The sequence below is a fragment of the Bos taurus genome, chromosome X, assembly GCF_002263795.3.
Source record: "Bos taurus isolate L1 Dominette 01449 registration number 42190680 breed Hereford chromosome X, ARS-UCD2.0, whole genome shotgun sequence".
Lineage (NCBI taxonomy): Eukaryota > Metazoa > Chordata > Mammalia > Artiodactyla > Bovidae > Bos > Bos taurus.
This window is the reverse complement of record NC_037357.1, coordinates 66,141,666-66,156,716: the sequence shown is the minus strand read 5'-3', so window position 1 is coordinate 66,156,716 and position 15,051 is coordinate 66,141,666. Positions and strand designations below refer to the sequence as shown.

Here is a 15,051-nt window from a genome sequence, read left to right as displayed (position 1 = left end):
ATGCTTTTGAACTGTGTTGTTGGAGAAGACTCTTGAGAGTCCCTTGGACTGCAAGGAGATCAAACCTGTCAATTCTAAAGGAAATCAATCCTGGATATTCATTGGAAGAACATGCTGAAGCTGAAGCTCCAATACTTTGGCCACCTGATGAGAAGAACTGACTCATTAGAAAAGACCTTGATGCTGGGAAAAATTGAAGGCAGGAGGAGAAGGGGACGACAGAGGATGAGATGGTTGGATGGCAGCACCAACTTATGGACACGAGTTTGAGCAAGTTCCAGGAGTTGGTGATGGATAGGGAAGCCTGCTGTGCTGCAGTCCATGGGGTCGCAAAGAGTCAGACACGACTGAGTGACTGAACATCAAGAAATTCAGCTGTGCTACCCACATGACCTTTCCTGATGAAAGCAGTTTATCATTTCCAAGAAAATGATTCTTTATAAGCTGCTTTGATAGAAAAATTTCTGAAAACACTGACTTGACTTCAAATGAGGACTATATAAAATTTAGTCTTTTCTCAAGGACCCAGTGTCATAATTATGCACACACAATGGTAAATTTTAGAGTTGGGAGATGCCTATCTTAGAGGTCACCTAATTCAAGTCTCTCACTTTACAGATGAACAAATTGATGTTCCAAGATGTTATGCAACTTGCCCAAAGTCACCTAGAAGGAAGATTAAGTGATTCCCTTTATGCCAGGCTGCCACAATGACTGATTCTGGACTATGCTGAGCTTGATATAGCAAGGCAGTCAGGATTTACGAGCAATATCCCTGTAATTTCCCCCATGTTTGTTATTTTTCTTATTTCATTTCTTTCCCCATAATCTTTAGCAATAAAATTATTAAATGAAAAGGATCCATGTTTATCCTCTGCAGGAAAAATGTTTAAGTTAGTCTACTCGACAGTCCATTTAGGGGAAGAACTCCAAAATATAACATGTGTGATGCACTTTAGAAAGGAAAGGGATGCTGAATGAATCTCTATGTGGTCTTCAGAAAACAAGAAGGATGCAATGAAAGGCCCACATTGTCTTAGAACAGCTCTAAGCATGTGACTGTCAGTAACCCCAAACAGTTCCTCAGAATAGGTAACACAGTAAACGTCACAAGGGCAGGGACTAGGTTCTCAGTAATTCTGGGCTGACTATTCTAAAAACCGTGTAGTCTGTCACTATGCCAAATGGTCCCAGGTCATTGTGTTGCCTGATGTAGGTTTGCATTTTAGGTGTTTGTCTCTCCCCTTTCACATTAGGCTATGAACTGTCACTTAGGTCTAATGACACCCTCCAAACACAGCTTTTGCAGCAGTTGTTAACATCTCCTGTGTCTACTCTGGAGGAAGAAATGCCAACCCACTCCAATATTCTTGCCTGGAAAATCCCATTAACAGAGGAGCCTGGTGGGTTACAGTCCAAGGGGTCACAGAGATGGACACGACTGAGTGACTAAGACTTAATATGCTCTGAGCATGCTAGAATTTTCTAAAGTAAGAATGAATATGCTCTCGGTGAGAGAATGAGGGATTCCCCTATGCAAGAAGAATGCCAATAATATCCCATGATGCTTGTAACTTCCATCCCACCTGCCCTTATGGTGAATTGATGGCTCTGCTGCAGGTTACAGATTATACAAGATGCCAGATAAGTCACCTCCAGTGAGGTGCTATTATGTTATTATGTGACTAGGATAATTTTTAACCTGTGACCAATGATACTTCTCTGTAACCTACAAAGTTATTATTCAAATGTCTTTATAAATGGCAAATGTCTTAAAAATTACAACCATGCACCCAAACTGAAGGCCACTTTCTAGACACTCATCTCTACATCTATTTTTTTAAGATAATTGTCATTATTTTTTTTAACTTTTAAAATTTTTTTTAATTTTATACTGGAGTTGCTATTCCATTTCTGTCCTCTCCCTTGAGGCTCCATTTGGCCCTCCTTCCTTATTTCAGTTTCTTCTATATTCTGCATAGTTTAAGTACTTTATCTTATTCCTCTGTTTTCAGGTGTTTGAGAGATTATTTCCTGTATTTTGTAATCAGGAGGAAATGGGCTTAACTAAGAAAATGCATACAAATCTTTATTTTCCCATAATCTCTTCAAAACATGTCCTTAATGAAAATGTTATATTATGAAGAATGAAAAGAAAAACAAGTTAGTCAAGGCCAAAAGGATTTAAAATATTATCCACAGGTTATTTTACTTGATAAAGCAACTGTTTCTTTATGACATTTTAACTGAAACTAAATCTGCTAAAAGAAAAACTGCATCTCATAGCCCATTTCTTCATGTTTCTGATACATGCATGATTACTTCTGCTTTTGTTATCAAAACTGAATCTTTGAAACACTGATTTTTCTATGACTGACTCAAGCTAGTATACTTAGTAAGGCAAACATATCTTAAAGGCCACTTTCAGCATACTATTTCAGAAGAGAAATATTCCAAACACATTAAAAATCACTCTTATTTAATAATGATTATAATTATTGAATTCATTTATTTGGGAATGACTTTTATCTACATACAAAGCTTCAAATCATAAATTTAAACAATGTGCTTGAAAAGTTACACAGTGTTCACTGATATGAAAACCTCTAACTCAAATAAGTTCTTCCCATACTTTGAGAAGTAACATTACTCTCATATTAATAAGTCTAAAATGAATCTTTTTCCAAATACACCAGATGTTTCCTGATGCAATTTTCTGGATCACTCACAGAATCTTCCTACCTCTATCATAACAGACTCCAAGAAGATGGATATAGTCCATATTACAAACTGAACTAGAGAGCAAAATACTTCTTATATAATAATTAACAGCACTTAAGAATTGCCACTTTTCAATTAAATTTGAATCAAGAAACAATATTTTAATGATACAAAGTAATTTTTAAAACACCCTAAGTTCCAAAGTACAACAAAAAAAGGGAGTAACACAGGACCCAAGTATGGTATAACAACTATTTTAAATGGATACTGTTCTAAGTTTTAAGATAGACTGGTGAGAATAAATAGAATCTACTGACTCCTTCCAGCTGTAATCCAAGATCTGTTCATAGCAGTTACAGCAAAGTAATTTGTAGCCATGCAATTGTCAGGTTGAGAATAAACATGTCCTTACTGTTTTGAGAACAATCACCCATGTAGAACTAGAATACGTGAATTTTTTGTTAGACAACACTGGAAAGGTTATTTAGTTTATCCTGCCTATATTCAAAACCAAGGAAATAGGCTCTGAGAGATTAAGTTCCTAACCCTAGAAATTCACACAGCTGGTTAATGGCCAAGCAAGGTCTACAACCAAGTTTTCCCAGTTATTTCAATTAATATGGTTTAATTCTGAGTGTCAGAACTACTGATTCTCCTTTTAGTATACAATGGACTTTTGGAAATTTACCAGCAGTGTGATCTTGAGCAAACTGCAACCTTTTTAAGCTTTTTTTCCTCCTCTGTAAAGTGTAGAAAATGCCTACTCTAACAAAGTCATGAGGATTACATACGATTTGTAAAGAGCTTAGCACACGGATTAGCAAATAATCAGTCGAAAATAGGTAGTTATTTTTACTCCCGACCTGGAAACATGGCTGCTCCTACTGTTTGAGAAGACAATGAGCTGAATTTATTAACACAATGGACAGGGTCTCATTCACCAGAGGTTCTCCAGCCTACCACATTCTGTAGACAGGACAAAACCCCACCCAACAAACTATTTCATCCCATCTAAAATTCACCCTTTACACTGTTAAGAAAAACAAAATAACAACTTTTTCAAATGTTTTCTGCCACGTGTTGTACGTGTAATTTGTCAACTAGAAACTGCAGAGGGAGTTCTGGCACCACCCAAAACATGAAGCATCAACCATGGGCAAACAAGAGAAAGATATGATCACACACTAAAACTGGACTCACAGACCTTGTTCTCAGCTCATTTAGCTGTGGGTAGATAGATGGGTAGAAGAAAGCAAAATGGTTTCTTTCAGCACCATAAAGCAGGAATAATGGCTACCTCAACAAATTACAACCTCGGACAGGACTGAGAGACTTCACTTTCACTTTTCACGTTCATGCATTGGGGAAGGAAATGGCAACCCACTCCAGCGTTCTTGCCTGGAGAATCCCAGGGACAGAGGAGCCTGGTGGACTGCTGTTTATGGGGTTGCGCAGAGTCGGACACGACTGAAACGAGTTAACAGTAGCAGCAGCGGCATGCTTCTCAACACAACAGAAAATAATCCACTTCCTCGCCTTAGTACATTTAAACGTAAATGGGTAACAACTGAGTAACAAACTGTATCCGAGATCCACTGAACCCTAGGATTATATAAATATATGAAAAATTCCTATGAAATGGCGAGACAAAATAATGGGGAATATCACTTTGAAATCAACGAGGAAATCATAATGTCATGCCATGGTGTCTCCATTGATAAAATTCCCACCCTCCGTTCTCTTGACACTGCAAACCCTCCTCCCTCTAAGAAAATTACAGGAATCACCCGCAGCAACCAACCTCAGCAATCGGCATCAACCATATCGACCCCTACTCAAATGGCGCTATGCACCGCGGGTCCAAGCCCCTCCCTGGAGCGCCCAAGTCCCGCGTTGACTCCAGACTACCTCACTTCCTTTCCGTCCTTCCTCCCACACTCGACCCCAACATTTCTCGCCGACCCTCGCTCCTGACAGAGAAGGTAGGAATGGGACAGACTTCCTACACTTTGTCCAGGTAGTATCAGAGCCACACATACCCGTCCCTATTACGATCACATCAAACTCCGAAGGGAGATTATCCGCCATCTTGACAGGAAACGTGTCATGTGACTGTTTCTTGTGCAAATAAGATCAAGTTCCGCACTGCCGCGGTAGATGGCGAAAGGGAAACAGTGCATTCTGGGCATTGTAGTTCTCGAGTGGTGGGTCCCGGTAGGAGGCTACAGCACTGTATTTGAAACTTTTTAATCGAACGTTAAAAGCTCCATTCCTTTTCCAGGCTGAGAACAGTAGCGCATTTAGCCTGGAGTTTTGAGGTAGAAAAGAGTTGTAGATTTTTACTCTGATGGCTAAGATGAATGGTGGGAAGACCTGCGAACTGCTTGACAATGATGAAGCAAGATTTGTTAGGAGACACGAGGGCGGAGTGAAATTGAAAGGGAATTGCTCTGTGAACAAAGGAAATTTTCATTTCAGCCTGGAAACTGTTTCCTTTGGCGTGTCTATACTTTCGTTTTGGCCCCCGAAGCATAATTTTTCACACCAATACCTTCACACTCTATTCCTTACGGGTTTTTTTGTCTTTGTCGCCCGAGTAAAAATCCACAAAAAATCTCTCCCTAGCTTCGCCGGAATGGAACCTTACTGCATCTGTATTTGTTCTAGTTAGTCCAAACAACCACCTTGGCTATATATTAATATTGGTTGCAGAAGGGAAAAATGAAAGCACAGTAGTTGCTTGATAGGCATTAACTGAATCTGGTTTCATACACGTATACAAGGAGTTCATACAAGATTTTCCCAATTAGGTACTGCAGAGACGATCTAAGTAAAGTGGCCTTTGTATTCAAGTGATTGTATTTGATGAGGGTTAGATTGCCTCTGCCAAGCAGCTAATATAGCTCTCGTGAGTATTTTCAAGGTCGGCCTCCTCCCACCTGCACCCTCATCCCCCTTATTTAAAATGCTGGCACCCTACTTCAGTACTCCTGCCTGGAAAATCCCATGGACGGAAGAGCCTGGTAGGCTGCAGTCCATAGGGTCGCTAAGAATCGGACACGACGAGCGAGTTCCCTTTCACTTTTCACTTTCATGCACCGGAGAAGGAAATGGCAACCTACTCCAGTATTCTTGCCTGGAGAATCCCAGGGGCGGGGAACCTGATGGGCTGCCATCTATGGGTTCGCACAGGGTCGGACACGACTAAAGCGACTTAGCAGCAGCAGCAGCTGTCTTATAATACCAAAGTAAAAAAGAGAGGGAAGATGCATGGGAGTGAGGGAGGGTACTTTTTTGATCCCAGAAATTCATCGTGTAGTTATTTTACCAGAGTTTCAAAATAACTCAAAGAAAGTGCCGCGTTGGACCATTCCTTACACTACCTGCCTGACCTCTGAGCTGTTTGTAGTTCCGCAGTCACACCGTTGTTCCTCCAGCATGGAATGATCTTCCCATTCTCCAGGTAACGTTTACCCCCAAGACTCAGTCAGTCATTTCCACCACCTCCTCCCTGCATTTCTTCCCTATATTGGGTTAAATTTCCCTACATTTTGCTACCACTCTGTCATAACCTCCCATATTGCACTGAAAATTATTTGTGTTTATGTTGGTTCCTATACTGGACACATAGCCCTCAAAATACACACCCAGATATACCATACCTTAAATTATAAGCCCCTAATGATAGAGGTTGTGCCTTACTTATCTTTTTACCCCCTGCATCAAACACAAGCCTGGTGTATAGCAGGAATTCAGTAAGTGTTTGCTGAACAACTTAGCCCTGATTCCCCTAATGGTAAGTACTATAGAGACAGGGACTGGGTCTTCACCTTGATAGATGCCCATCACTAGAATGTATCTTATATTTTGAAGATGCTCAATACATGTTTGTTACCACATTAAGTTCCATGAAAAGTCTTTAAAATTGTATTTTACTGGGGTTTTTGGCTGCACTTTGTTGAGTTTTGTGACAATCATTAGCAACATTATACAGTGTTGTATTAATATCACTTATGGAATCTCTTGTTGTATTGAACAATACTCTTGTGATAGGGTCCTCTGGTGAATATTTTGTGTAATAGAGTTTCCTCTGAAAAGGGAAATTATTGTCTAGCAAATCACTCTGCTATTTGCCTTGATACACATAGAAAGTTTTGAGTAGTATCAGAAGTGAAATAGACCGTAACTGTGAGATCTGTGAGACTCTTAATACCAGCAGTGGAAATGAAAATTAATAGATTTACCAGAGGAAATGCAAGAAGCTTTCCAAAATCTCTATTTTGGAGACGGGTGGGTGGTTAAAAACATGATAAATGAAAGTATTTTTGTCTTTGGAGATATTTGGGTATATGTATGTGTGTGTGTGTGTGTGTGTATACACATATGTATGTGTGCATGTGTGTGTATATGTATATATATATATATATATATATATATCCTTTTCAATATGACCATATCTAACTTTCTGTGGATTCAGAAATTTTTTAACAAATATAATCACACTGTGAAGATACAACTTATTAATTCATTTAACTTTCCTTAAATATTCATTGAGTACCTACTATGTACAAGTATTTAAATACTATGTGCAAGATTTAGATGCTGGGATTACAGCAATGAACATGTCTTCATGACTTTCATATCTAATTAAGTAAAAAAAAAATTACTCTGTAATATTAATTTTCCACTATGTTTTCCCCCAGATTTGAAATACTATTTTCCCCTGAAGCTAGAGAGCACACAACCCTCAAAAAGATAAAAATGCCACCCTAGGACTTCCCTGGTGGTACAGTGGGTAAGAATCCTCCTGCCAATGCAAGGGACACAAGTTTGATCCCTGGTCCGGGAAGATTCCACATGTCAGAGCAACTGAGCCCCTGAGCCACAATTAATAAGCCTGTGTGCTGCAACTACTGAAGCTCGTGTTCCTAGAACCTGTGCTCTGCAAAAAAGAAACCACTGCATTGAGAAGCCCGCTCACTGCAACAAAGAGTAACCACCATTCACCGCAACTAGAGAAAGCCTGTGTGGAGCAATGAAGACCCAGCACAGCCATAAATACATATAATTTTTTCACAAAGTGCCAGCCTATATTTAGCTGCCCTTTCTCTGAAGTTATCACACCCTCTCTGGGCATAGAAAAGATTATTATATTAGGAAAATGTAAAGTATCTTCATGGAGAAAACACTCAAAGTACTTTTTATTTCCCATGTATTTTTGTTAATCTTTTGCAAGGCAAAAGTGAGTGTAGGGGTTGACAACATCAACAAAATAGCATAAAGCAAAGCAGCTTAATTGTGTCTATTATTCTAAAGATATCTATTTTTGAGAACTGAAATATTTTTTGTGGATAAATCACAGTACAATGAGTTGATGGATACTTACAAACTGACTAATCTGTTAAATCATTGTGACATTATTTTTTTATTTAAAGATTTCTTGAATTGAGAAACCACAATTCTCTGAACATTTACCTTGTATTCAGAAGTTTATTCAACTGTGGGATATGATGTTCCTCCAAACCATAAAAATTTTTACAAACTTCAATTTAATGCTCTCTCTCCCATACCTTTCCTTTGAACTCCAAATCCATATATCCAACCCTCTCTCTTCTGGCCGTATCCAGTACTAAATTCCTGAATATTTCAACATTACTCCCAAACCTCTTCACCCAGTGTTCCCTAGCTTGGAAATGTTCCCAACTTCTCATCAGTTTCTCAAGTCAAAAACTTAATATATAATCATTTATCATCTTTTTAATATATTACTGTCTTTCACCCTAAACCAATTCATTAGCAACTCTTGCCAGATTTATCTCAAGGATATATTGTAAATATATCCACCTCTAAATCTGGACTGCCCCCATAATCTCTTCCCTAGGCTACTACAGTAGATCCCAGCTGGCCACCTCCTTCATTCTTGTTCCTCCCCAGTTCACGCCCCACACTACCAGTAGGGTAAACTTTTAAAAATTCAAATCTGATCATGTTCTTCTCTACCTAAAACTTCCATGATTTCCTATTGCTTTAAAAATCCACTCCAAGATTTTAAACGTGTTCTAAAAGGCCCTGCTGAACTCAACAGTCATCTCGTATCTCTCACCTTTTTCTGAGTTCCAGCCAGATTGGCTCTCTTTACTTTCCACTGATATCCCATGCTTCTTCCTATTTCAGGGTCTTTGCACATGTTACTCCATGTGCCTGAGGTGAACTTTGATCCTTCTTCCCTCTTTCTTCTAGTTTCCCTCTTTCTTCTAGTTTAATCTTCATTTTGCAGTTTACTCAAAGCGACACAATCTGGCAAGTGCCTCGGACTAGCTTAGGATCTCACTCTACACTCCTCTGTTGAATTTTTCATGATGGGAAATAATGAGTTCCTTATGCAATTATGTGTTTCATATTTGCCATCCTCCTAGAAAGTAAGTTCCACAAAGTCAAGGACTGTACCTCTATTGTTCACTGTTACATTCCCGCCACATCTTTCAGTGCCTGGCAAATAATAGACATCAAAAATATTCCACTTATGGGTGGATGTCTGAAGCAAATAAAAACAGTATCTCAAAGAGATATCCATCTTGACTGCACCATTATTTACAGTAGCCAATATATAGAAACAAATGTTCATCAATGAATGAATGAAGAAAATGTGGCATCTACATGTATATTAGATATAAAATAAGTGTTAAAAAAGAAGAATCACATGGCTGAAGTTGGAGAACATTATGCTAGTGAAATAAGCCAAACAATAAAGACAAATATCACCTGATCTCACTTTATAAGAAGAAGCTTAAAAAAAAAAAATGTCAAACTAATAGTAGCAGAGAATACAATAGTGCTTACTAGAGGCTGGGAGTAGGAAAAAGGGGAGATATTGGTCAAAGGGTGAAAAATTTCAGTTATAATATGAGTAATTTCTGGAAACTTAAGTGAAAGTGGAGAGTGAAAAAGCTGGCTTAAAGCTCAACATTCAGAAAACGAAGATCATGGCATCCAGTTCCATCACTTCATGGAAAATAGATGGGGAAACAGTGTCAGACTTTATTTTTCTGGGCTCCAAAATCACTGAAGATGGTGACTGCAGCCATGAAATTAAAAGACGCTTACTCCTTGGAAGAAAAGTTATGACCAACCTAGATAGCATATTGAAAAGCAGAGACATTACTTTGCCAACAAAGGTCCGTCTAGTCAAGGCTATGGTTTTTCCTGTGGTCATGTATGGATGTGAGAGTTGGACTGTGAAGAAGGCTGAGTGCCGAAGAATTGATGCTTTTGAATTGTGGTGTTGGAGAAGACTCTTGAGAGTCCCTTGGACTGCAAGGAGATCCAGCCAATCCATTCTGAAGGAGAACAGCCCTGGGATTTCTTTGGAAGGAATGATGCTGAAGCTGAAACTCCAGTACTTTGGCCACCTCATGCAAACCGTTGACTCATTGGAGAAGACTCTGATGCTGGGAGGGATTGGGGGCAGGAGGAGAAGGGGATGACAGAGGATGAGATGGCTGGATAGCATCACTGGCTCGATGGACGTGAGTCTGAGTGAACTCCGGGAGTTGGTGATGGATAGGGAGGCCTGGCGTGCTGCGATTCATGGGGTCGCAAAGAGTCGGACACGACTGAGCGACTGAACTGAACTGAATGTAGAGTATGGGGGCTATAGTCAATAATAATGTATTTTATATATGAATTCTGTTGTAACTGTACATCTCATGTGTTCTCATCATAGAAAAAGGGTAACTATGAGAAGTGAGGAATATGTTAATTAGTTTGATTATAGTAATGATTTCACACTGTGTACATATATCAAAACATCACATTGTATACCTTAAATATATGGAATTTTTGTTTGTCAAAAATAAATAAATTTTAATCTACTTAGTGACTAGATAAATAATATTGTATAGGAATTCTTCAGGAAACAATACAGGAGTACTATTTTAAATGGGAATAAAATGAGTTTATTACCAAATGAAATTGTTTCATCCGCAGATTTTGTGTTTATAATTAAGCAGATGATACACACATGGTTAATAAAAATTCAATCAGTACAGAATGTCATACAAAGATATACTAATAAATTTTCATACCATCATTGCCCCCTGTTGTCTTCCCCAGAAATAAATACTGTATTCGGTTTCTTGTGAATCCTGCTAAAGATTTTGTGCGTTAGAGTGTGTGTGTGTGTGTGTGTGTGTGTAGTAGTAATATATTTATTTTTTGACACAAACAGTAGCATGCTATAAACATTATTCCTTACTTTACACGTTTATTTTTTTCATTTAATGTATATTTGGGAGATCCTGTATTCTTAGTACATATATGGATGCCTCATTTTTAATGGCTTCCTATAATTCCATTATATGGATACATCAAGATTTATTTAATATTTCTTTATTGATGGATATTAAGTTTTTCTAGTCTTTTTCTACTGTAAATGATACTGCAATGAACAGCCTTTTCTTAGAAAGGCAGTATAGGATAATAGTTATGAATTCATTTTTGAGTCCCTATTCTATCCAGCTGAACAATCTTAGGTAAATTATTATTCTGTCTAAATCTCAGTTTCCTCATCTGTAAAAATGGTGACAATAATATTACTAACCCTCCAAGGTAGTTATGAGAGGTAAATAAAGTGCTTAAGACTATATTTGACTGGTAGTAAGCACTCTGGAGAAGGCAATGGCACCCCACTCCAGCACTCTTGCCTGGAAAATCCCATGGATGGAGGAGCCTGGTGGGCTGCAGTCCATGGGGTCGTGAAGAGTCAGACACTACTGAGCGACTTCCCTTTCACTTTTCACTTTCCTGCATTGGAGAAGGAAATGGCAATCCACTCCAGTGTTCTTGCCTGGAGAATCCCAGGGACGGGGGAGCCTGGTGGGCTGCCATCTCTGGGGTCGCACAGAGTTGGACACGACTAAAGCGACTTAGCAGCAGCAACAGTAGCAGCAAGCACTCAGTAAATGTTGTTGTTAGTAACAGTACCTACAGTAGTAGTAATAGTCATTGTGAGCATGTGGGAGATACAGATTTTCACCAACCTGATTGGCAAAAAATGAAAATACCAATATATAAAATATATTCCCTCCAAGGTAGCTTGGGAATTGAACACATAAATATATTAAAGAATGGCTTATGTAAATAAATTCAACAATCATAAAAGTTAGTAGCAGGAAGGAAGGAAACTTTTTCACTGAACTACCCAAAGCATCTAGAAGAATGCCTATAATTGGATAGGAGCTTAATAAATACTTCTTCAATGCTGCAGGGGTAGAGAGCTATAATACTGATCTATGAAATCCCTTTCAGTACCATGGTTAACCTCTTTCCCAAAGTGTGTTCTTGGGAGGAAAGTAATTCATCAGGATATTAAGAGGGATTTCATGATCAAATACATTTAGGGAGCAATTAAATGGTTTCCTTACTGGAGGACTCTTCAAATCTTTTATAATAAATATATATGTGACCTATGAAGATTTCATAATAAGTTTTAAGCCACAGAACACACCTTAGGAAACCCTAGGCTGAAATTGGTCTGATTCAGAATGTTAATCAGACAAATTTTTAACATATATTAAAAACATCTATGTGTTTTCATAGATGATAGTTTGCCTGCTCATCAGAAGGACATGCAAAATAATTTCTAAGAATGGTAATGGGCCAGATGAACCAGAACTATTACATACTTTTCCCAGATTTCAGTGTTACTAGTGCAGTTTATGATTCAGTAGTCACATAATTTTACACACACACACACTGTGTCCACTGTCAGAGAATCTCATTCTTATCATATTGTAGAAAACCAAAAGAACCAGACACTGATCTCCTACTATATAAAGTAAGTATGTCATATAACTATCAATACTCTGAGTTCGAAAAGTGAGCGTTTTGCCTTAGAAAATAACCCTGTTTGTTTGAATGTATAGCTCTTCAGTTCAGTTCAGTACAGTCGCTCAGTCATGTCCGACTCTTTGCGACCCCATGAATCGCAGCACGCCAGGCCTCCCTGTCCATCACCAACTTCCGGAGTTCACTCAGACTCACGTCCATCGAGTCAGTGATGCCATCCAGCCATCTCATCCTCTGTCATCCCCTTCTCCTCCTGCCCCCAATCCCTCCCAGCATCAGAGCCTTTTCCAATGAGTCAACTCTTCGCATGTGGTGGCCAAAGTACTGGAGTTTCAGCTTCAGCATCATTCCTTCCAAAGAAATCCCAGGGCTGATCTCCTTCAGAAAGGACTGGTTGGATCTCCTTGCAGTCCAAGGGACTCTCAAGAGTCTTCTCCAACACCACAGTTCAAAAGCATCAGTTCTTTGGCCTTCAGCCTTCTTCACAGTCCAACTCTCACATATATACATGACAAGTGGAAAAATCATAGCCTTGACTAGACAGACCTTTGTTAGCAAAGTAATGCCTCTGCTTTTCAATATGCTATCTAGGTTAATCATAACTTTTCTTCCAAGGAGTAAGCGTCTTTAATTTCATGGCTGCAATCACCATCTTCAGTGATTTTTGAGCCCAGAAAAAGAAAGTCTGATACTTTCCACTGTTTCCCCATCTATTTCCCATGAAGTGATGGGACCAGATGCCATGATCTTCGTTTTATGAATGTTGTGCTTTAAGCCAACTTTTCCACTCTCCTCTTGCACTTTCATCAAGAGGCTTTTTATTTCCTCTTCACTTTCTTCCATAAGGGTGGTGTCATCTGCATATCTGAGGTTTTTGATATTTCTCCCAGCAATCTTGATTCTAGCTTGTGCTTCTTCCAGCCCAGTGTCTCTCATGATGTACTCTGCATATAATTTAAATAAGCAGGGTGACAATATACAGCCTTGATGTACTCGTTTTCCTATTTGGAACCAGACTGTTGGTCCATGTCCAGTTCTAACTGTTGCTTCCTGACCTGCATATAGGTTTCTCAAGAGGCAGGTCAGGTGGTCTGGTATTCCCATCTCTTTCAGAATTTTGTGCAGTTTATTGTGATCCACAAAGTCAAAGGCTTTGGCATAGTCAATAAAGCAGAAATAGATGTTTCTCTGGAACTCTCTTACTTTTTCCATGATTCAGCGGATGTTGGCAATTTGATGTCTCTTTTCTCTGCCTTTTCTAAACCAGCTTGAACATCTGGAAGTTCACGGTTCATGTATTGCTCAAGCCTGGCTTGGAGAATTTTGAGCATTACTTTGCTAGTGTGTGAGATGAGTGCAATTGTGCAGTAGTTTGAGCATTTTTTGGCATTGTCTTTCTTTAGGATTGGAATCAAAACTGACCTTTTCCAGTCCTGTGGCCACTGCTGAGTTTTCCAAATTTGCTAGCATATTGAGTGCAGCACTTTCACAGCATCATCTTTCAGGATTTGAAATAGTTCAACTGGAAATCCATCACCTCCACTAGCTTTGTTCGTAGTGATGCTTTCTAAGGCCCACTTGACTTCACATTCCCGGATGTCTGGCTCTAGGTCAGTGATCACACCATCGTGATTACCTTGGTCATGAAGATCTTTTTTGTTCAGTTCTTCTGTGTATTCTTGCCAACGTTTCTTAATATCTTCTGCTTCTGTTAGGTCCATACCATTTCTGTCCTTTATCAAGCCCATCGTGGCATGAAATGTTCCCTTGGTATCTCTAATTTTCTTGAAGAGATCTCTAGTCTTCCCCATTCTGTTGTTTTCCTCTATTTCTTTGCATTGATCGCTGAGGAAGGCTTTTTTCTCTCTCCTTGCTATTCTTTGGAAGTCTGCATTCAGATGCTTATATCTTTCCTTTTCTCCTTTGCTTTTCGCTTCTCTTCACAGCTATTTGTAAGGCCTCCCCAAACAGCCATTGTGCTTTTTTGCATTTCTTTTCTGTGGGGATGTTCTTGATCCCTGTTTCCTGTACAATGACATGAACCTACGTCCATAGTTCATCAGGCACTCTATCTATCAGATCTATTCCCTTAAATCTACTTCTCACTTCCACTGTATAATCATAAGGGATTTGATTTAGGTCATACCTGAATGGTCTAGTGGTTTCCCCTACTTTTTTCAATTTCAGTCTGAATTTGGCAATAAGGAGTTCATGATCTGAGCCACAGTGAGCTCCAAGTCTTGTTTTTGTTGACTGTATAGAGCTTCTCCATCTTTGGCTGCAAAGAATACAATCAATATGATTTTGGTGTTGACCATCTGGTGATGTAAATGTGTAGAGTCTTCTCTTGTGTTGTAGGAAGAGGGTGTTTGCTATGACCAGTGCATTTTCTTGGCAAAACTCTATTAGTCTTTGTCCTTCTTCATTCCATATTCCAAGGCCAAATTTGCCTGTTACTCCAGGTGTTTCTTGGCTTCCTACTTT

The 15,051-nt window shown here is 39.0% G+C and overlaps 1 protein-coding gene across 4 annotated transcripts in view; it reads right to left on the bottom strand.

Moving 5' to 3' along the window:
- Nucleotides 1–4,838, bottom strand: part of CHM (CHM Rab escort protein) — a 249,791-nt gene extending 244,953 nt beyond the window's left edge. For 2 of the 4 annotated variants that reach the window (XM_059883414.1, XM_010821807.4), the window contains exon 1: nt 4,761–4,831. Coding sequence is in view for 2 of the 4 variants with exons in the window: in XM_010821807.4 (XP_010820109.1) it covers nt 4,761–4,809 (49 nt within the window). In the remaining 2 variants the exon portion in view is untranslated. Of the gene's footprint in view, nt 1–4,522 lie in introns of all 4 variants that reach the window. The other 2 variants (NM_001205389.1, XM_059883413.1) reach the window with 2 other exon arrangements.
- Between the last annotated feature and the right edge of the window lie 10,213 nt (nt 4,839–15,051).